This window comes from Peromyscus leucopus, chromosome 18 (genome assembly GCF_004664715.2).
Source record: "Peromyscus leucopus breed LL Stock chromosome 18, UCI_PerLeu_2.1, whole genome shotgun sequence".
Taxonomy (NCBI): Eukaryota; Metazoa; Chordata; class Mammalia; order Rodentia; family Cricetidae; genus Peromyscus; species Peromyscus leucopus.
In genome coordinates, this window is record NC_051078.1 from 29,463,305 (window position 1) to 29,487,432 (window position 24,128).

At 43.5% G+C, this 24,128-nt stretch overlaps 1 protein-coding gene across 4 annotated transcripts in view; it reads right to left on the reverse strand.

Annotated features, from left to right (window-relative positions):
• Kitlg (KIT ligand) overlaps positions 1-11,594 on the reverse strand; it is an 85,458-nt gene extending 73,864 nt beyond the window's left edge. For all 4 annotated transcript variants that reach the window (XM_028889980.2, XM_037196794.1, XM_028889979.2 and 1 more), the window contains exon 1: positions 11,390-11,594. In XM_028889980.2, the coding sequence (XP_028745813.1) occupies positions 11,390-11,404 (15 nt within the window). In that variant the 5' untranslated portion in view covers positions 11,405-11,594. The remainder of the gene's footprint in view (positions 1-11,389) is intronic.
• Between the last annotated feature and the right edge of the window lie 12,534 nt (positions 11,595-24,128).

Genomic DNA, 24,128 nt, shown 5'->3' on the forward strand with positions numbered 1-24,128 from the left:
GGAACTTTGCTCTTGGTAAACTCTTCTTGAGACTGGATAATCGCTTCTAGTCTTCCCATGCACCCCTACAGTCTGGGTTTAACAATTGCTCTCTGTAGGAAATGAGCCATCACTACAGATGGACACTAAGTTCCCATTTTCTTCGTGCTGATATAATGACTTCCCTGGGTGTTTATTCAGGGCTTCCTTTTTACCAGGCACTGGCCCCAAGTGCTTTCTGTGGGCTACTTCTTCCAGTCTTCATAGTCTCCTAGGAGAAATATCCCCTCACCCTATTTGACAAACAGGGAAACTGAGGCAGGGAGCTTACATGAAAGAGCAGACCTTCTGCCAGTCTGTTTGGCTGAGCCTCTGTTCACAAGGTGCCACACTATGAAGTAATTACGAAGTAATTAGTTACATGGTGATACTGTTACTAAGGATGCTAGAACAACTGTCTGTAAAAAAGTTATCTGGTGGCGGAAGCCTTTAATCCTAGCATCTGGGAGGCAGAAGCAGGTGGATATCTGAGTGCCAGGTCTGCCTGGCGTAACAGAGAAACGCTGTCTTGAAAAAAAAGGAGGAAAAAGTTCTCACTTTGGGCTGAGGTAGAAGCTCAGGCAGTATAGTGCTTGAGGACCTGAGTTCGGATCCCCACATAAAAAGCCAGGCACAGTGGTGCAGGCTTGTAGTCCTGGTGCCAGGTTTTAAATCTCTTAAATTAATTGTCTTGTGTGGTCTTTGCTGAATAAGTGAGGAATCTTAAAGTAAAGAACACAACACAAATGAATTACAGACTTAAAACCCAGACATAATCATAAGAGGCATTTGAATGAGTTTCCTTATCTGATTGTGGCCATTGAAGATTGTCTTTAAAAAAAAACAGCATGGAGACAGAGTCCGAGCAAACTGATAAATATAACCTCTCAGGCACCCCCTCTTTCTCCAATGAGTTATCTAGAAGCACAATTCAAAAATATTTAAAAACCTGCTCTCTGCCTTTCAAGTACTACTTTTTTGAAAGATACCAAATCCATCCAATAAAATGGCATTTTTACAGTTTACAAAGGGCCTCCCCCACAACAGTCAGAAGGCTTGGCTATGGAGCTTCCATTTGAGAGTTCCGGAAATGGTGGGGGGTGGGGGTTGGGGGGTGGGGTTGGAGAGCTGCCTATGAAGTCAGGCTCCCTGACTTGTAGGGCACTGTTCAAACATAACCATTGACACTTGTGGACAGCACCGAGGAGCTGGAATCAAAGCAAATTTTCCCCTTAACTGGAACTCAACTTTGCCTGCTCCCAGGTTCCCTGGTGCAAAAAGATATGGGTGGAAGAGGAGAAAAAGGGTGAGGGGAGGGAGAGGAGGAGGAAGGAAGAGGGGAGGGGAAGAGTTGGAGTAGCCCCTCAAACCTTACAAGTGGGGTAGAAATTGAGATGATCAACTTTTCAGGAAACAGGGTTCCTTTGGGCTTGTCGTTTCCAAGACTAGCACATGGTCGGTCATGTGGCCTCCTTGCTTTGGGGCTGTAGTAGCACTGTGTATCATGGTGGTGTGGCTGAAGCCTGTTCACTTTATGGTTATCTGAAAGCAAAACTTCAAGAGCTGGTACTACATGATCTAACTTCCATTCACTAGGTCCACCTGGTAAAGGCTCTACTACTTTTAACAGCACTAGGGTTGGACACCAAGCCCTCAGCACCCTGCCTAGGGGGAACACGGCACTTATAGCACAGGTGGTATCTCTAAGCATGTGTGTAAATATGGGTGTGTGACATGTCAGTGATTAAGAGGGATCTAGTCTTTAGAACCTAATAGGTGTGGCTTCCTGTTCTAAACCTGGAGACTTCCTTGCATTCTTTCCCTGTTAATCCCAGGCAAATCTTCTGAATCTTTCTGAACTTTTATTTATTTTGAAAGTCTCAGGAGGGGCAAAAGGCAGGGGCTGGGGAGAGGTGGGTGTCATCACGTCCTTGTATTATGTCCTTCCAAATACTTTTGCTTGAAAATCTTGTGTAGTTTGTGGCTCAGTGTCTCCCTCATGGTAAGTTCAGTGCATGCTAACTTAATAACTAGTCTTATTTTCCTTGCTCAATAAACTTCTTCTCTTTCACTTCTCAGGCAGCTACTCCTTTGGGTACCTTTCACAGAAACGGTACTATGTGAAGTGCCAGTTGCTAGGACAGCTGATAGTCTATCATGTGATCTGCCCATGAATACGTCTACCTTACAGTTACTTCTGCCCATTTAAATATGGGGAAAGTAAAATACAGAGAGAGAGCCGGGCGGTGGTGGCACACGCCTTTAATCCCAGCACTCGGGAGGCAGAAGCAGGTGGATCTCTGTGAGTTCGAGGCCAGCCTGGGCTACCAAGTGAGTTCCAGGAAAGGCGCAAAGCTACATAGAGAAACCCTGTCTCGAAAAACCAAAAAAAATAAAAAATAAATAAAAAATACAGAGAGAGAAAAAAAATGACGGAGGGTCACAAAGCCAGTAGGTGATGAAAACGATGAGGTAGCTCATCCTCCGCTCTATTCACTCATGTGGTCTCTAGTAATAGAGGATATGGGCCTTCGCAACAAACCAATTGCCTACTCACTGAAAATGATTGCTGTAAGTGATGGACAAAGTAGCCTATGGAGTTATCTGCACATGAAACTGGTAACAGTTTTTGGTTTTGTTTTCTTTTTTTAAAGTTAGTATTTTTGTACAAAAGAAAAGCTTGCAAACAACTATACCAATCGTCAACAACCGGACTCAGACATGCATGTATTTCATTGTGTATTGATGGGAGCATCTAACATGAGCCACCCTTCCAGGCAGCAGGAACTATGACTTTCTGTCCGAATTCTATTCCTGGCTGCTGCTTTCACTCTCTGAATCACTTTTGCTTTCTATTCAGTGTTCCAGTCAACAGAATGTCTATCTCCAAAGCACTGAATCGGTCACACTAACGTACTCATTGAGTGACGTGCCATCTCTCTGGGGGACAATAGTGGCAATATATCACAAATTCCCTCAGGCAATACCTAGTTTCCCCACCTGCATAATGAAACTGAACAAGAAGTCACACCTACCTCCCAGAAGAAAAGGTAAAGGAATGAATTAATTCTGGAACTACTTTCTGCTGGGCACCATTTTGCCAATGTTTTATGACCAGAATGGTTCAATTCTATAAAACAATGGTGGGAACTTAAAAATAGCTTCCCATTTTAATACTTTACATGGGTTGTAGCAAATTTCAATCCTTCAAGCTAGGTTATTCCTATGTGGGCATGTGCACAGAAGTACCAACAATAAGTGCCCAAATCAGCTTTGCATTTAAAAGTCTAACTGTTGCCCAGCGGTGGTGGTACACTCCTTTAATCCCAGCACTCGGGAGGCAGAACCAGGCGGATCTCTGTGAGTTCCAGGCCAGCCTGGTCTATAGAGTGAGTTCCAGGACAGGCACCAAAACTGCACAGAGAAGCCCTGTCTTGAAAACAAACAAACAAAAAAAGGTCTAATTGTTTAAAATGTTGAAGCATATGAAGGACTTAGAGCCCTCTAATTGTGAATGGTAGCTTTCAAAACTAGCTGTAAGTATTTGAAACTATTTCTGATTTTTTTAATTAAAATTCTTCACAGTAAAATGGACATTAACATGAAATAAAACTCTGTAGCTTAGTAAGTTATCAAATGTAAAGCGGAAAAGAGGCTTCTACCATTTCATAAGCAGTGTTAGGGTATAGTTAACTGAGGCTTTTAGACATGATAAACCTATACAAAGGGTTTAAAACACTCTCCTGGGAAGGGCTTAAGTGAAAAAAAAACTTTTAATTTGTTACAAAAATTAAAAAAATCTATGCAAATTGCATTTCTACACGAAATTAATTTCATCTAAATATGAAAAGCTTCCTGTTAACTATCTCCCTTTTATTGCTCACAAACCCTGCCTAGCCCCCTCAGGACTCTGCAGTCCAGCCCCTAGGGCAGGCAGACTACCTGGAAACAAACTGCATCAGCCCTTCCTCTGCAGTTACAACTTTCGGACAGAAGAGACCTGTGTGATAGGCTGAGTGCTCCCCCTAGGAGAACGCACCAAAGGTCTCCCGTGAGGCCTACAAAACATCAGCTTTTGAATAGTGTCACAGATCCAGGCGGAGGCAACCACAGAGGTTTGAGCTGGTTGTGGACACTGGAAAGGCCTCCTGTGTTTATTATTTCATTAAGTGCTAAAGTGTGAGTTTATATAGAAGCATAAATAATGGCTCTGCATATGACTCCTGGGGTTTGTTTTGCAATCCTCGGGTCTTGGGTTTTCTAGATCGTATTAGAAGCCAGTTAGTCTGAAAGCATCTCTACTCTCCCTTCCCAAGGCTCATCCAGCTAACTTTCAGTGGTGACTTGAGTTTTAACAATTTAACACACAGTACCCACACAGGATGGATCCCAGGAGGTAGCAAGACCTTTAGAACAAAAGCATGTTTTGTCTAATTGATGCTCTTCTTTGAGACCCAGGAATCGGTCTGTTCTCACAAGGTGATTGCTGGGTGTGTGTGTGGGGGGGGGGGTCACCCCAGAATAAAACAGAAAGCTCATCACAGTAGAGTACCTAGGGACCCTCCACAGGCATCAACCACTACACACTTCTGAGTGTTGACAGCCATCTTGTCTAATACACACAAGCCAGTAATGCGATGTGATTCACCCTGGAGTATTAGTAAGCACACTGAAATGGAAAAGATCATTTGCTTCAGAGATTGTATGTATATCAAGGTGAAAAAGAAGACGTTCTAAGCACCCACGGCGCTTTTGTTCCTAAGATGAACCTCGGGTGGCAACAATTATGTGCGGACAAAGCAACCCCCCCCCAAACCAACCCGCCCCCACCCCCAGGCCAGGCTGTGCTCTCCCCTCCAAGGTTTACACAAGGCCACAGTTACACACCAGAGATGCCCTTTCTGCAAAGACGACCCAGCCTTGCTTTTATAAGTGGCTACTGTGGATGGATGGGTTTCCCTGTGGTCTTTTCACAGCCTTTTTCATGGTCACCCTAGAGAGCAAAGGCATTCTTCGCAAGGCATCTAGGAGATGTTCCAGCTGCCGTCTGTGTACAGAGAACACATACACACATACAAAGGTCACCTAATCGCTCCCCTCCCAACAAAACCAGCCTCTAATCGACAGCTCTCAAGAGAGCCAAGCATAGCCAACAGTTACAGGTGCCGAGTCAAGTACTCAATCTACATCCAGATAACCAAAAGAAGGCTACTGCTGTCTTTTGTTTTTTAATAGTCTGGAGTATTGCCTCAATTGTGAACTTTCTTTTAATAGGCAACTCATTACTCTCTGGCAGCACTCAGAATTGAGCATTATTGCCATGGCCATGGCACAATTGTTCAGAGGAATCTCTAGTCTCTTGGCTGCAGGAAGGCCCAGCTGGCTTTTAAGTATTCTGATGTCAACAAGGAGAGCTGTGGCTTCTGACATCTCAAGAAAATCGGTTGCCAGCCCTGCGTCCTGTATCTAGCATTAGCCAAGGAAGTGAGGTGGACGGGGATTGCTTTAGAGGCACTCTGGTAAATGCTGAGGCAAGCAGGGACTTGGCAAACATTGCTACAGAGCTAGCCTGCCCCCAAGGCTCCCAGCTCGGTCCATTTCTGTGGCCTCAGCGACTGTCGCCTTCTCAGTATGGATGCTATTCAGGGATATTGCGACTCAGTGGCTTGTCCAAGGCCACGCATCTAGACACAGAACAAAATGCACAAGCCCCTTCCTCTGATTCTCTCTACTCCTGTTTCCTGCCACATCGCCAGATTTGTCTATTTTCACCCCATACAGATGCGGGAGCCTGGCAGGAAGACACTGGGAAGCAGTGTCTCAAAAAACGTATGTCCTGGGACTGACTGTTTAGGATTCTTCCTCACTCAGAGAACTCAGAAGATTGGAGGAAAGTGGAGGTCTTCTTCAATTAGAAATATCATCCTTGTTTTAGAGAAATAACTAGCAGTAGGTGAAATTCCTAAAGAAGAACAGTCTAAACTTAAATCTTACTGTCTCCCCATCAGCCCGGCGCATCATCCTAAACCAATGGCAACACACTGTATTCACGCTGAAGCGATGGCCACATAAATCTCAACACTAAAGGAAGCTCCTGCTCCATCTGGTTCAAACTTCCCTCTTGGAAGTATTTTAGTAGAGAAAGATTTTTTAGAAGCAGCGGCACTTAGAAAAAAACAGTCCTACTTTTCCTTCTTTCAGTTGAGGAAACAGGCTTGGAGAGGTCCAAATAATTTCCCAAAGTCACACAACTCGGTATTCAGGTTAAGAAAAGAACCCAGGGGCTGGAGAGATGGCTCAGCGGTTAAGAGCACTGGCTGCTCTTCCAAAAGACCCAGGTTCAATTCCCAGCACCCACAGAGGCAGCTCACAACTGTCTGTAACTCCAGTTCTAGGGGATCTGACACCCTCACACTGACTTACATGCAGCCAAAACACCAATGCCCATGGAGTATAAATAAATAAATTTTAAAAAAGAACACAGTCCCCTAATAGCCAAGCCAGTTTGTCAGCCTAGAAACAATCAGTAAAATACAGTCAAAGGACATAGGAAATGCAACAGTCTTCCCTTGGATGACACACACCATGCTTTCAGAAAAAAAAAAAAAAAAGAACAACAAGAAGAAGAAGAACAACCAGGAGGCCTAATTATATGAAAAGCACCCCCACCTTCTTCTTTTTTTTTTTTTCTGGATAGACAGAAATAGGTAGGGAAGGATAATAATGATACCAGTCTCAGTTCCAGTAAACAGTTTTTCAGTATGCCCATAATTAAGTCAAAAGGCAAAACATCTTTCTGCATCTGTAAATCAGCAAGGCTGGAGTCAGTCGTTTCCATGAAGTAGGGACTGTACACGTACACAACAGCCCTGAGTGTAGAGCACGGCTCAAGCATCTCCTCCAGGTGGCCTCTCTCACCACACAGGTGACTAAGACCAAACACAGAATTCCTGCAGCTGCTGGTGATTCACGTACTTGAACAGATAACAGATCTCTACTTGGAGATTTACATATCCAATGCCTCTCCACAATTTACAGATGGAGGGGGGAGGTCCCCAAACTTGGATAGTGGGGGGGAAATATCACAGAACGTTGCCTGGTTATGACAATAAAGAAGAAGCAAATGTCCATCCTCACAGAGAAAAGCAATTATAACAGACAGCATGGATGGGAGCTGACCAGTTCGTAGTCTGAAGGAAGACAGACCCTCAGAACCACAGATGATGAACTTGACCCAAGTAGACAGACTGGAAAGTAAATCGGAAGAACGCTCCCACCCTAGATCTCTCGGTCACTTTAGAGAGCTTCCCATCCGCAGGTCCACACACCACCACCCTCCTTTCGGCGCATTCCTAGTTTAGCCTGTGTTAAGGACAACTGATAATCAGATGTCAGCTCGTAATGAAGGCCAAGCACTGAATTAAAGGATCCAGATTTAGAAAAGCTTGCTCTCCGCGTTACTCCTTAGGGGTCATTTTAAGTCGATGGGAGGGCAATTCCCTTCTCAGGAATGCATTTCAGACTGTAGTTACAGTGAGCTACTGTGCAGGACAGAGACTGTTTACCCCCTCTTTAGTCCTCTCAGCCACCATCTGAGAAACATCTTTATAACTATTTTACTAACATCGCACAGATTACAAAACGGAAATCCCAAGATGCCTCTTGCCTAAGGTCATTTGTCTCATGAGTGGTAAAAAACGAGAATTGAAGCCTAAGTCTTCCCAGGCTAGAGTCTTCCCACTAACTGTATTTTAAGTGCTCCACCAACAGGGAGAGAGCGGAAAGAGAACATGAAAGAAGCTTCCAAAGCTGAAAGACTAGTTATTTTGGCAGGGATTTTATTTTTAAATGTTACCTAAGGTGGCGGTAAGATCTCAATCACCTGTCATTAAAGAACAAACGTTCGCTCACAATTTGCTATCTTCACATCAGCAGTTAAGACATAAATAAAATTTAGCAATTTTAATTGGTTTGGCACTGGCTTTCAGATTTCCATATGGTTATTTTCCCTGTTTTATGTTAAATGTAATCGACTTAGCACTTGAGTCTCGAAGTCTTGGCAGAATGTATCAATTAAAAGCTACATAAATTAGGCCTACTGGAAGCACCCACGGCAAACCGAGCGACTGCAAGGACAAGATTTCAAAATGCTCTTTTCACAAATATGTTAATTTTTCTAGATTGTAATTGCCGCTGTCACCCACGTGACAAATATTTCGTAGACCAAAAAAAAAAAAAAAAGATTTTTTTTTTTAGTACAGTCAAAGCTAAAATTCTATTTGTTGCCTCCGTGAGCGCTTCAGTGTTCCTAAAATAGACCTTTCTGCATTGTTTTCAAGACAGACCTTTCCTGTCTCCATACTTCTGACGTTGACAGCACTCACAACAAGCTATGGGAACCTGTAGGGGACACTAAGGTGTAAGCATAACAGGCATAAACATGAACACAGTATGTTGACCACACAACTGGCGCTGCAATATGGCCTCTCCATTGTAATGCAATGTATTAGAGTCTTGTGTTTTTAAAAAATAGCTGCTTATTATTGAGAGGGATACTGTTTCTAAGCCAGAGTCACAGTTTTCTTTAGATACTGTAAATTCATGCACTAGGGGGGTCGGGGGGAGAGGCGCGGGCGGAGGGAGGGAGTGGGGGGGAAGAGAGAGAAAAACAAATCTCAAAAATACAAAACACATTCTTCATTGCAGACACAAGACATCATTTATTGTCCCGACTTCTCAGCATGACTGCTGTGTGTACTTATTTTCCAAATCCTGAAGTCTATCACTGGTGGTACTAAGTAAATCAAAGAGCCATCCATCAAGCCCCAAGTGGCTGCTGAGGGAATTTTCACACTTATTTAGCTTGACTGAAGGCTCAAAATGCCTGGTGTCCCCATGATTCTTGCAAAGCTAGATCCTTTAAATCAAAATCCTTTTAAAAAATATTACCAGTAAATTCTTTTTCACTTAGAGGGTAACGAGAGGACACTGAACCAGGGGGCTGTAGCAGAAGCTGGTATTGTTCCCACATTTACAGTAGACTAATAAAAGTAGATTTTCCTCCCCGGCAAAGATAACATCAAATTAAAAAGGGGGGGAAAAGCCCGGATCTTTCTTAGTGTCCATTTCCCTTACCCCATGCTCTGCACATGCAGAGGTGTGCAGACAATCTCTTCACAACTCTTGGATTAGGAGACCTGATAACAGGAAAGCGAATCTAATCCCCTCCTTCATTTCGACGGAGTATTTTATTGATTTTGGTGCTATTCCCAGTGTCCTCTTTTTCAGGGACAAGAATGTGAATTGCTAGAAGTATCCTTAAAGGAAACCTTGAAGGTCATTAGAGTCGGGACAATGAATGCCTTCATTCAATGAGAGCGCTGCCCTCCATTTGCCTACAAACCCTTTATCAGCGGCAAGTTCCCCCAAAAGGGCCTGCACTTTAACTTGGTCCAAACAGGTCACATTTCTAAAATACTTAAGTTGTCTCAAATATCTCTGGCCGGCACAGCACAGAGTCACCCAGGCCACCGCCACACAGTGTTGCAGACTGGACCTACCTCTTTCTAGTTTCCAATGGAATTATTCCATGTAATCCTATTTACACAGCCATTTAATCAAAGCGAGAAAGGAGATTACGAAGCTCGCACTTCGTTTTGCAAAGAGGGTGCAAGGATCATCAATCCTACCGCCTCTCAAAGTGACTCCATAGCCACATTGCTGGGCTTTGGCGTGTTGGACATTAACCTTGTCTGCCTCCTGTTTTCTTGTTTAAATAAGAAGGTCTGGCCTCTCTTCCTGAATCAGAGGCTGCTCCACTCAGAGCCGCCACCATTATTCATGTAAGCAGATGCTATTATAAAAAAGAAATAGGTACCCCACCCTTGTTTATCATTCCACAAAGCAGAAGGCACGTACAAGCGAAGCAGCCACAGCAAAACTTTTCTTTGTTGCAGGAATCGTTACCATCCGCCTCTCAAGAGCATACTATAGCGATCTTAGGTGTGATGCCTTGGGTAAAAACTAACCTGCATGCAGGGGTGGATACCTGCCTTCCATTTCTCCCCCAACCTCACTGAGTCAGGGAGAGTGTTCTAGGGAAAACACCTCCAGTATGCCTGGCCATGCTCCCTCCCCATCCCTTTCCAAACCAGAGAAAGGTGCTCTATTCTTGCTGGTTCCTAATGGGTTCCTCTCCAAGCCTAGATATCTATTTAAAATAAGACGTCATATGAGTAATTTAATTAATTACTTGCAATACACGGATGCCTTCATCAAAGCTGAAGATGGGTACAAGCCCTCAAATCTCATCCCCATCCATACATTTCAGAAATTGCGATCACCCACAGAATGGGGGAGGGAGGGGACGGGAAGGATGTGAAAGAGACGCTTTATCCAACCTGCTGCAGCTAACAGAACAATTCGGAAAGGAAGAACCATGAAGAGGTGGCAACCGCGGGGGTAAAAGGAACTATAGAGAAGAATACTACAGTGGCTCTTTATAACCCCGAGCCAGATATGTGCGTCAACGAAGAAAAGACATAATTGTACCCCCGGGCAATGTTTTATGCATAAAGCGCAATTTAGCGACCCTGGGCATTATCTCAATAACCATCCTTAGGAGGTGCACATTTAGGGAAAAAAAAAAAAAAGAACTTTTACTGTTTTGTAATGGAAGAGGGCGTCATGCAGAGTGGAAGTACTACTACTCCATCTAGAGCTTTCTGGAGGGCCCACCCAGAGCTGTGAACCCGGCCGACTTCTCAGGTTGCCAAGTTTTCCCCGCCTGCCGGGCAGGTTCTGCACCCCGCCTGGCGCTGCCGCCTAGGAGCTCTGGCTTGGCTTCTCTCCAGCGGCTGCACCCGCGTCCGCACCGCGTCCCGCGCCCACCTGGGGACCGCACAGATAAATCTGCGCGAGCGAGCGAGCGAGCGAGCGAGGGTGGCGCGTGGGAAGCTGTTTCATAATCTCCCCGAATCCACGGGGAAAGACCTCCCGTGCAAAAAACAAGCCTTCCCCCGTGATAACTCGAACTCCCAGGCCGAAGAGCGAAGCCTGCAAGCTGCGGTTTGCGACTGACAGCTCCAAACTTCGCTGCGGCGGCTGCAAACTTGCCACCCGCTCCCTCTCACCCGTGGCGCTCCCCAGCTCCCGGGCTCATCCCCCCCTCTCTAAACACACACACACCCCAGAGCAGGGAGGCTCGGGCTCGCACACCACGCCTGCCTCCCCCGCACCTTCCTGGCTCACCCGGCGGGCGCAGCCCCACATGGCCCGGCTGCCGGTCCCAGGGCGCGCCGGGCTCCCCGGGGCTCCGGGCGCGATTTTCTTGGAAAGCCTTTAGGCTCCTCCCGGGCGTGCCCCTACTCACTTGTGTCTTCTTCATAAGGAAAGGCAGCGCTGCGATCCAGCCCAGGCAGCGGTGTGGCGACTCCGTTTAGCTGTTCTGGAGCTCCAGCATATTGCACGAGCAGCGGCTGCAGATAGTCCCAGCATTGGGTAGCCCGAGCGCAGAGCCCTGTCCTCGGCCGTTGCTTTTTCGCAGCACTCCCGGTCCCAGTGACAGACAGCAAGTGAAGCCCGGGCTGCTGCGCCGCCAGGGCTTTTTATACAGCTCCTGCTCGCCCGCCCGCTCCGGACACGCCTCCTTCCCTTCCGGAGCCTCCTGGAGGCGAACCGCGCGCGCAGGAGGGCGGGGATCGTCCCAGAGGTTGGACAGATCCGGCCTCGTGCGTCCCCGGCCTAGGGACTGGCCAGAGTCCACTGGGGGCGCGGGGCGTCTCGGACGCCGCTGAACAACCTGCAGCGGTCGCCGGCCGCAGCGCTGGGGCTCAGCTCTGCAGCAGGCTCGCACCGCCGGGGGATCCGTGGGGACCGTGGTTGCACCTCGTGCTCCGGAGAGGGTCCCAGCTCCGTCTATTAGGGTGAAGCGGAGCTGCGCGGCCGACTTCACCTGGTTCGCAGCGGAGACTTTCCCCCGCCCCGCAACAAAATAATAGAACCAACAACAACAACAAAAGTTTAATTACAATCTATGGTTTAGCTATTGTCTTAAACAGTCTTTTCTTTCTTTTTTTTTTTTTTCTCTCTCCTCAGTTACTTTAGTGAGAAAATGAATGACTCAGGGTTAAATGTTACTAAGGGAGATGTTGTTTTCAAGAGTCTACTCCAGTGCCTTTAGAAAACAAAATTGAAAGAAGTTACTAAATGTGCGAGCTGTCCCTCACAGCAAGGGTTTTGAAAGGTCCACTTTTTGGTCAGGAAAGTTTGTAAAATCGGAACGATAGTGCAAACCGTCATAGTAATAGCTAACACCGCCGTATGATGACTCGTTTATTACGTATGTGGTGTTGCGCAACAACTATGCATAAATTATCTCTTTAAATCCTTTCCATGGACCTAGTGCGTGCGTGTGTGCTTGCGTGTGTGTGTGTGTGTGTGTGTGTGTGTGTGTGTGTTTCCCAATTTACAGATAAAGAAATAGCCTCAAGAGGTTAATTTCCCCAAATAGCCAAGTTTAAATTTAAATCCAATTTAAATTTAAATCCAGAACCTTGGATATACTGCCTTAAAAAAATACGCCAAACAAGTATGTCCTTGATTTTCCAAAACCACTTGAATATTTTTACAAGCAATTGAGGAATAATAAAAAATTTGGTTATTTTTATAAAGAAAATATTAACCTAGCATCCCCATCAGTAATCTCTTGGAGCAAGCATGCTGCATAAATTTAGGAGTCCAGCCATTCTCCCAAGAGAGGAGCATTCCAAATTTGCTTTGATTGCTTCAGTTTCCATTGTTAAAAAAACAAACAAACAAACAAACAAAAAAACCAAGTATGCCAAACTCACTGTACTACTTACCTACTGCAGCTGTGAGAATGTAACACAGATTAAATGGTGTAAAACATCACATGTTGGTCTTAGTGTTGGGGGTCAAAAGTCCAAAATGCCTTTTGTTGAGGGAAAAATCAGCTGTTGCCAAGACACATTCCTTTGGGCAGGCTGAGTGAGAGAATTCACTTCCTTGCCTTTCCCAGCTTCTAAGGCTGCCCAAGGTTCCTACACTCACAGCTACCCTTATCTTCAAAGCCAGTAATGTGAAACTGAGTCTCCCGTTGGAGACTCTTACCTTCTGGTCTGCCTCCCTGTGGCGCTTCTAAGGATTTAGGAGATTGCATTGGTTTACCTGGGTTATCGGGAATAATCTCTCCACTTTAAAGCTAATTGTTTAGCAATCTGAACCCCACTGACAGCAGCCTGGATTCTTGACGGAAGTGCTAGGGAACATAAATCACAGGTTCCAAGACATGGCTACTTTAGGGGCTAATATCCTGTCTGCTTCCCTCATCTGCAAGTTTGTGGAGAGCAGAGAGGAGGTAAATCTCTGCACATCCTCGTAGGAGTTCGCAGCTGGAAGAGTAAATCCTTCTTTGGTTACAAGATTATTAATTTTTGGTGGGGGAGACCAGAAGAAAGGCTGAAAATATTATATAACTGATTTTTTTTTTTCACTTTCAACTAAAAAGGTGCAACGAACCATTTTGACCAGAAGAGCAAGAAGCCTAAAAGGGCACCAAATATAACTATATTGGGAAAATCTTTAAAGGAAGGAGTCCCTCCTGGCAATCCTTGTCTTAACGCAGCCCTTCAGTATCTCTTTGGTTTGTCTGACAGAATCTCTCAAATATCTGCTATATGTACAAAAGAGCTATATCCCAACAATTTGCATTGAGATCTAATGAAAGATGATTTTGAGGAAGGTTGATTTTCCCTTCAGATTCCCCTGCCGACTCTAATATCTGTCTACAAGGTTCAAAGCCAGGCAGACATTCATAACCACAGGGAACCCTGAGGTGACTTTAAGTGTGGCTCATGGTTTGCAAAATTGTGAACTTGTTAACAACATTGATATATGCTGAGAAGTATATTTAACAATGTAGTAGATCAACAGAATATAACAAGTGATTCCAAATTGATGTTTAAACCTTTTGTGTATAAATTATCGAGCATTGGTATTAACAATAGCAGGCAGTGGTGGTGCACACCTTTAATCCCAGCATTTAGGGGGCAGAGGCAGGTGGATCTTTGTGAGTTCCAATCTAGCCAGGGCTACACAGTAAGATTGTATTGAAGAAGAAAAGGGTGGGGGCGGGTGAATATAAATATGTAAAATATTTTAAAAGAAATGCTTAATCTGGGGCCTAGCAAAGTGTTTTCCTCTACTGACGTTACTTTGTGAGGCTGGGGAGGCAGTTCATTTATTAAAAGCACTTACTGCTTTACCAGAGGCCCCAAGTTCGGTTCCCAGAACTCTTAGGTGGATGTAACTACAGCTTCAGGGAACCCAGCCCCGTCTGACCCCTATGGGCACCTACACGCCTGCAGCAGACACACAGATACACACACATACACATGAATAAAAATAAATCGTTTAGAAAAAGATTGCTGCCGGGCGGTGGTGGAGGCCCACGCTTTTAATCCCAGCCCTCGGGAGGCAGAGGCAGGCAGATCTCTGTGAGTTCGAGGAAAGCCTGGTTTACAGAGCGAGATCCAGAAAAGGCGCAAAGCTACACAGAGAAACCCTGTCTCTAAAAACCAGGAGAAAAAAAAAGAGAAAAAAAAAAAAAAAAAAGATTGCTTTGATGGGAGCCGATGTGATGATTCAGCAGGTAAATGCTCGCAATGTGAATCTGATGGCCTGAAATTAGATCTCTGGAAAGCACGCAAAAGTGGACGGAGCGCGTCAACCCCGCACTCTGCCCGCCATGTGCGCAATGCGGTATGTGTGTGTCCCCACAGACATCACACATATGCATGTGCAATAACAAAAACGAAAACATCGAAAAATTATTTTGAAGTCAGCTATGTATTTTCCCTAGAGTTAATGAAGTATATTTGGCAAGTAAAAATTGCATAAGTGTATCATGTACAACATTACACACACACACACACACACACACACTTTAATTCTATCTTTTATTTTACACGTATGGGTGTTTTGCCTGTATGTGTCTGTGCCCAGGGAGGCAAGAATAAGGTGTTGGGTCCCCAGGAACTGGAATTACAGATGGTTGTGAGCTGCCTTGTGGTGTTGAGAATTGAACCCTGGCCCTCTGGAAGAGCAATCTGCCTTCTTAACCATTCAGCAATCTCTTTAAGCCTATTGTGAAATTTTGAAATCAAGCTAATTAACATGCCTGCATTCTAATATACTTATAATTTGAGGTCTGGGAATACTTAAAGTCTACTTTCCTAGCAAAGTCTAGATATACACCACACTGTCAACTGTGTACCATTTTTGTGGTCCAGTCAAGTGGCTTGAAAGTCAAGGAAATATAACCAAGCCATGAGAGGGATTGGGAAGAGCTGATAGTAAACTGAACATCATAGGCCAGCTCATCCTAAGCTGAGGAGTGGGTCAGAAATAATAATAGCCTTTACAGTGGTAATTTTCAGCATGCAGTCAACATTTCCTTATCATGAAAGAACCAAGGAGTTATTAATACAGGCAATATGATGTCCCAGTAAACAAGGCCCATGGGGTGCTTTCTCATGGTAGGCTCCCCATCTCACAGCTCAGAGTTCAAGATATAGCATGCTAGGTAGAAAGCCTTCCTGTGGTTATCTAGTCTTCTATATGTCTGATGCTTTTTGGTAGGTAGTTCTTTGTGCATTTTTAAAAAATTAATCCAATTAATGGAAAAGTTTGGAGGGATTTACTATTTTTGTTGTTGTTAGGCATATTTAATTTAGAAAATAGATGTTATGAATCTTTGTCTTGAACACAAGACCTATCCTGTGCTCTTTTAGCGTCCTGTGGTTGTCCTCTTTTAGATACATATGCTGATTTTATGTACACATTTGTGTGTGTGCGTGTGTGTGTGTGTGTGTGTGTGTGATGTATTTGTGTTTATACACTCACCCTTATGTGGGAAGACAAGAGATCTACACTTGGAATCTGCTAGCTTACATTTTTTGAGACACGTTCATTTTCACTGAACCTTAAGCACACCAGTTTCATCGAGACTGGCTGAGCCCCCACAATCTGCCTGTCTCCTCCCTTCCCAGTGCTGGGGTTAGCGGCCTATGTGTTCATGCCTTGTTTCTACCCGCCTACCAAGGCTCTGAACTCAGGTCCTCATGACTGTGTAACAAGTATTGTACCCACTGAGCCACCTCCCCAGCCTCCTGTACCTGTTCTTTTTAAAGATGGCGCCCCCTCCTGAAACCTGCATGGTCTAAGCAAACTGTACCAGAAGGGTGGCATCCATTTCCAATTTAGATAACTAAAGAGGAGAACAAACCAAGGGATAAGAACCATTCTCTGACTACAGAGTCTCCTTTAATGAAAAGCCTTTGGTGGCTTTGCACCGCCCTTGTCCTAAAGAATCCAGAGCCTAGCAAAGATTTTAAGGTCTCCTGGGCATATCCTGAGCTCCTCTTCTGGAGGTCAACCATTCTCCTGCTCCCTACAATTCTCTCTCATCTACGTGCATTTGCATATGATCCCGTCCCCTGCTTGGACACTTCCACTCTGTCATCTTTGCTTAGGACATATCTGCTCAGTATTTAGGGGTGAACCAATGCACTCTGTCTTCCCTTGTCCGTCGAAGCTGCTCCCGACGGCTTCCATTTGCTCAACTCCTATTACTGTAAACTGAATCATAAATCCCTTCCCTTACGCAAAACAGCTGCAGTTTTACATTTGTGTGCTTGTGTGATCATTTCCCTAAAACCAAAGACTGTGTATACCTTCCTGCATGCATACTTTTATCTCCAGTGTCTAGGGCTGTGAGCACAACACAGGGACACTTCCAAATACCAATCTGACTAAGTTACAGAGGCCAGAGAGGAGCCAGTTACTGGAAAAATGAGTCTGAGAGGTAGAACTTCTGGATCCATGTCAGAAATACTAATTCAACTTTACAGAAATAACTATTGGTATTTATTCACCGGTTCATTTAGTTGACATATATTTTAACACCTCTATATAGTATTAACAAATTTTCATAAAATTAATATTTTCCTAAAGCACTGTTTTTCTCCAAATATTAACAATTAATAGTCAATAACTGATTTCTTCCCAAGCATTTTAATAATATTAATAATTTCTTCCAACTCATTGCCCATTCTCATCACTTTAATACTGCTAGTAATTTTTTCCAATGCATTGTCCATTCTTTTCACGGTCTTTCAGAGAAGTCTTGTGAATCTCACCTAACTGTCTGCAGACAGCATTTCAACTTTGCTGCCAAATTTAACTATTACAGGTGTACAAACCCGGCCATGCCACTTCACTGCCTACACATGTATTTTTACTCTTAGTATCTAGGGAATAAAATGTAAAGGTTCACAATTTGGTCACAGTGTGTATAGCTTCCTGGACTCATCTATGGCAGTACCCACCTCCTTCCAGCTCCTCCACTAGATAGCTCACACTTTCTCTCTCGTACTTTCTGTCCCTCTGCTCCCCATTCCTTCAGCACGAAGCAGCTTTTCCTCTATTTTCTGCCTGAAATCTTCTTTTCATGCCTGGAGCCTGGCTCAGGTATCACTTCCTCTTTGAAGCAGAGTTGTTGCTCATTCCTTACAACTTTAATTAGGTTTACTGTTAACGGGAACATGAATTTGTCATACACAAGCCTCCACTTCATGAGGAATAAGGAATATTGCTCAAGATACACTGGGTGAAAGAATAAAACCAGCTGTGGAAGGCAAAATGGAACATTCTAGAGAGAGTGTGCCTACAGGACTTGATGAAGACACACTTCATGTCATTTTTTTCTCTACTAAGACTGTAATGCTATTTTTTTTTTTTTTTGAGCTGAGGATCAAACCCAGGACCTTGCGCTTGCTAGGTAAGCACGCTACCACTGAGTTAAATCCCCAACCTGCATAAATGCTATTTTTAATTTAACAAAATTTGTTTTCAAAGAAAAGAAATGTGATCATTTAATTTATCTATTTGTGTTATTCTGTTTCCCTCTCTTTAAAGAATTTAGGAACTGTTTTATTTCATGAACATAGGTTTAAAACTGAAAAAAGGATTTTGGTAAAATGTAGTTACACAACTAATCCGCAGCTAAAACAACAAAACTCTGAGGACCAAGATGAGCCCATTTATAGTAGAAGGAAGGCACTGCTCACATGCCTAGACCTGACTTATGAGAACTAACCCCAGCCAATCAAGAAGCAGGGCTGCCAATAAAGATGAAAGAGAAAACATTCTGTTCCTGTCCTAAAAGAGGTAAAACAACAACAATAAAAAAAAAATTAAAAAAAAAACCCACACAATTGTTTTGAGACATGGTCTCCTCATGTGGGTTAGATTTTTTCAAGTCCTAGGTTCCCATGAACAGCTTTCTAAGTCGGTGGACTACAGTAGGCATGTGCCACCTCAGTAGAATGAGTGGTTTACTTTTAAAAAATATTTAGTTATTTGTGTGTATGTGGGAGTATATTCACACGTGTCTGCAGACGTGCTTATGTACAAAGGGGTTGGAGTTCCAGGCCTTTGGGGGATGCCCACCTTGTTACATGTGTTCTGGGATCAAACTCAGGTTATGAGGGTTGTTGACAAAATCTTCACACACTGAGCTCTCTTACTGGCCCAGTGATTTTAAAATTGTTCATATAACAACTTTTAGAAAAGAAGAAAGGTTGAAATTTATTTTCTACATGTGTTATTCTGGGAATGTTTTCATATATTTGTTTTTCTTATGATTAAGATTGTGGCCGGGTGGTGGTGGCACACGCCTCTAATCCCAGCATTCTGGAGGCTGGGTGGCTCCCTGTGAGTTCAAGGCCAGCCTTGTCTACAGAGATTCTAGGACATCGAGGGCTAGAGTGAAACTGTCTCAAAAATCCAAACCAATCAACCAAATAAACAAACAAAAACCAATACAAGACTATATGTGTACATTTGGATGTTCAAATGTCTCATAGTTCTACAACTTTCATGTATTTTATTACATAACTCTTCTCCATTGCCATGTATGCTTATCATATAATTGTACATTCTTATATAATTTTAGTTATATCTTCTATGTGTCTGATGAATTTTATATGCATTAGATAAATTTATTTGGGCAGTGACATTATCTGTTTTTCAATTATTTGGTTATAAGGTAATTTATTGTAGTAGTGCTCTTTTTCATATTCAACATTTGAAACGTGTGTCCTCTGAAGAATCATTTAAATGAGAAATTGCCAGAGCATGGCTTATTGCCTAATTGATGAGTTTGTTCTATGTGACTCTCTCTTTTTTTAAACAGGAGTGGAACTGTTCTTTCATTGGAACAGCTGAAGGACACCCATCTCTCCACAGGGTGTGTGACTTTTGAAAACGGCAGAGTTAATGAAGAGTGTAGGGGCCTAGATAATTGTACAGTTTAAAACGTTCTAGCTGAAAATGTAATCATCCTATAAAAATTAACAGGGACCATGAGGCAGCTCAGCAGGTTAAGGCATTTTCTGCTAAAGCTGGCGAGCCGAGTTCTAGTCCCAGGACCCACAGGGTAGAAAAAGAGAACTGACCCCCGAAAGTTGTCTCCTAACTTCCACTCACTAACTGTGGCATGCACAGGTGCCCCCTTTAAATAAATACAACAGTAAAAACGTAAATAGAAAAGAATCTATCAATGTCGTATATGTGGTACTCTCTTTTTGTTCAGAGCGGGGTGGTGCACAGATCTGGAAGTAAAGCAAGTAAACAACTGATGGAGTTACATTGTGGATTCCACAATCTGAAACGGTCCCTACAGACGCTCCTCACCCCCCCTTTTCTTTTTCTTTTCAGCCTATGTGCAACTTGCTCAGACAAGTAGCAGATTTTGTCATGTGTCCTTCCAACGTCATCAAACCCCTTATCAATTTAGATAAAAGATACTTGTTAACAATGTGCCTTATTGTCTGAATTTCCTCTCAGCTAGAAACAGACTGGTTGCAAATGACCTCCATCTCCAGAGGTTATGTGTGCAGCTTGACCAGTCTTGATCCAACTCACCAGAAGCCTGGAGGGAAGAGATGGCTTTTGGGCTTTAAAGATTCCCAAGCTTAGAATGAACTACAAGCTGCAGAAACTGCCATCACGAGAGGCTTAAATCACCCATTTCCACCACCCCCTCTTTTTCGCTTTTCTTGTTCCATCCGAGACTGCTACTCTGTTCTGGAGGCATCCATGGCAAATCGCATATAACCCAGGTGAACCAGTGGATGAGGGGATCACCATCATAAGCATTGATTTTTTAAGTAAACAGTGTTTAATGATAGAGGATGCATGCTTAAATTGGATTCATCACAGCTGTGATAGTTTCCGTTTCCCTTAACACATTCAAAGTGGTACTGTGCAGTGTGCTTGCTGCACTGTGGATGCCAAGTGTTAAAAGCATTCTACAAAAGAAATTCAGTCTGTAGGTAGGTAGTGTTAGGATCCTGCCCTCACTCCTGCACATGCGCAGCTCGGGGTCTTGCATCTTACATCATCAAGGGACGTTGGCGACTACGTACTAAGTTTGTGCCTTAAAAAGCCCCGATGCAGCTGGGCGGTGGTGGCACACGCCTTTAATCCCAGCACTCGGGAGGCAGAGCCAGGCGGATCTCTGTGAGTTCGAGGCCATCCTGGACTACAAAGTGAGTTCCAGGAAAGGCGCGAAGCTACACAGAGAAACCCTGTCTCGAAAAACCAAAAAAAAAAAAAAAAAAAAAAAAAAAAAAAAAGCCCCAATGCAGACCCCCACACACACTCTCTCTCTGTTATCTGATTTGCTCTGCTCCCTCCCCCTCACCATCTTTCTCTCTCCAGGGTTGGATCTCTTCTTTCTCCTCCCTCCCCCTTTCCCTCCTAATAAAGCTCTATATACTGGTTCTGTTGTGACCGTGACCTTTCCATGTGGTCACCAGTGCCACCACGAGCACCATTTGTCTTTCAAGTAGACAGCAAGTTACTAGAAATTTCTAGTAGGAATTTCCAGGTCCTAGGATGGACGAATGCAAACCCTTCAATTACATGAACCCATCTTAGGATCTAGCTCATGTGTGAACATTGAAAATATACAACAAATATATGTGTGGGCATATTCACAAAGCATATTATAAGGGAAAGGGAGTTTGTGGTGGGGGAAATAGTGGCTAATTAATCATTATCACTAATCTAAGAAAAGAGCTCTCTCATTGGTAAACTAAAACGTTAGGAAACTAAAATTAGTTTAGAAATACTTGAGATTCCTAAGAAAGGTCTGAGAGAGGAGGAGAAATGGATGGGGGAGGGGAGGTGACAGCGAGGAACTGGGAGTAGAGGAGGGAGGGGAAACTGCAGCTGGGATGTAAAAACAAACAAATAAACAAACAACTCAAACCAAAAAGGTCTGAGAATTCAAGAAGGTCAAAACATTTTAGCAATGGAAACAACAGGGATTTAAACCCTAAATAGTCTCAAATACTCCAGCTGATGTGGGAGGATTTCTAATGCTATATCGATCTTAGACCAATAGCTAGTGGAATAACTTAATGGAAAGATTCAATTAAATTCAGGTCTAGAGGTTAATCTTTGTCGACACACCAGTATATTGTTGAAAATCCATGTTAACAGGGAATGGAGCATTGGCTCTGTCAGGATCATGCTTGGCCTGTAAGCATGAAAACTTTAGTCCTACAGTGACTAGAATCTCAGCATTGGGGATATGGAGACAGGCAGATCCCTGGAACCTGCTGACCAGCAGGTCTATAGCCATTCAGTAGGTTCCAGCTTTGGTGAGAGACTCTATCTAAAAAATAAATTGAAGTAACTGAGGAAGACAGTGTTGCCCTCTGGCATCCACATGTATGCCATTGGCACCCACACTCATGAGCATCCACACAGATACACACATATGCCCTCATCCTTCTCCCCAAATCTACAATGAATTCACTAGCTAGTTTTTACCCATCATATGAGAGAAAGTCATCTTTATTCATTGAAGCTGAGGATTAAGAAAATAATATGTATTCTATGTATTCAAATATTAAACACGTGAAAGTCATTTTTAATTTTAATGTTTTATATATACTTAGTTTACATTTTATAATAAGAATTCTTAAAACGTCTATATACCTGGTAAAACTTAAATCTATGATTTGCTTTCAGTTTATACCAAAATGAACCCAAGAGTCACGCATACTTAGTAGACTTGAAGCCAATTTATAAATGTTTATGAGTACCTCCCAACCATTAAGTACTATAAATATATTAATGAATATTCTTTTTTTTTTTTTTTTTGCACAATAGTGCTCTCAAACTGTTGACTGACAAAACTGTTCCTGGGAAAACAAAACTGTACTCACTCCAGATAGGGAAACCAAAACACACCAAAGTTCAGATACCACCAAGTCCAACTTGGTGACCCAATGTGTTTCCTTGGCGTTATTTACAGGGGCAGATATGACCTAAAGACAGCTGCATCACCAAGACTCACCCCAGCACGAGTGACAGCTCACAAAAGCTGGGAAGCCCAGGACACACTGCAGGGCGGCAGGTAGCTCAACAGGGTGGAGAGTGTCTTTTCCAGGTACCTCAGCTGGTCTAAACCTCTTCCAGGCAGCTCTGCTGGTTTCTGCTTCTTCCAGGCTGCTAGACTGGTCTGGAATCTTCTTGGCAACTTTTCTTCTCTGTTCTTCTCTGGGAGTCTTCTTTGCCCTTGGAGGTTTACTGTTTACTCTTGTAGGGAGGGGCCTCGTGAGTCTGGTCAGTTTCAGGGAGTTCTTTATGGACTTTTTAGGTTGTTTACTTCCCTGTTGTAGGAGCTCCCCTGCAGGATGGAATGTTTTAGAATTGGAAGAAGCTGTTACACAACACAATATCTCCATTACTGTTTTGTTTCAGGTAAGCCTTTGTGCATGGTCATTATTTACAGAAAGAAACATAGGGTGATCACATTCAGCAGCCAGGCGAGTAGTATCCTGCTTTACAGATGAGGAAAGTAAGCCCCAAGACAGTTAAGTGACTTCAAGGTTACAGAGGTGGGATTCCACCTGACTTCTGAAGCCCATCATCATTCTAACCATGAGGTTTTACTGCATAATGATGCACTATGATAATTCTTTATGTCAAATAAAGACATATATGGACTAAGAAGTGAGTTAAATAGATATAATACTCCAGTTTTCACACTGCAGGGTTTTCTCATCTGGTTGAAAGGTAAAAAGGTAACTTGTCAAGTCCTAAGGCATGCCGGGTAGCTCCCAGGACTGCAGGATAATTAAACACCTTTCAAAGCGGTGCTCTCAGCATGGAAAATGTCCCTAAGGACTTTGATTCAAATGACTGATTTCATGACAATGAAGGCCTCTAAAGTAGAACAAGCTTCTTTTATGTGGAGCAAAGTAAATAGTCAGGCCAGCACGGAGCCCTTCCGTGGCAGAACATGGGAATCTGAAGATTATTGGTGCTGATTTTTCCCTTAATCCCTGTTATTGGGTTTCTGGTTACCCGACCTTAGCGTGGCCTATACAATATCATCTCTGTAACCTTTGTGTTTGCCGGTCTATCTTGATGAACTCTCAGTGCAAAGTGAGAAGCCGCCTTCATCTCGCTTCCAGTGGTGCTAACTAGAAAAGGAGAAATGAAAAAAAAAAGTTTGCATTGAGCAGAAATAAGATATGAAAGCACCAACGGTGAACTTGAAGAAGGTGTTTGAAGACGGAAGGATTCCTAGGGAGAAAGTTCACTGAAGAATAGCCTCAACCCGGGACACTGGGAACAAAGAGCGGTGGCTAAAAACCCGATTATTTTCAGAAGTACAAAGTTTCTCTTTTTGAACTTTTCTAAAAAGTTTTTGTCAATTCATCCTTCTGCTGAAGCTGCCCACCTAAATCTCATGCATCAAAGATGGGCATTGTTAAGAAAGATAATCCTTGAACTCCTAGGAAGAAACAGGGAGAGCGGGTGTGTAAAAAGAGATAAGGGGGTGGGCAATGTTCCACACACCTTCTTCACTGCAAACAGTAGAAGAAGCTTGGATTCTGGAGACCAAGGGACCCTGAAAATAAGAGAAAAGGCTTCTTAGCCAGGAAGAGAGGAGAAAGCGAACAAGGATGTTGTAAGACACAATACGAATACTTTACAGCTGTTTA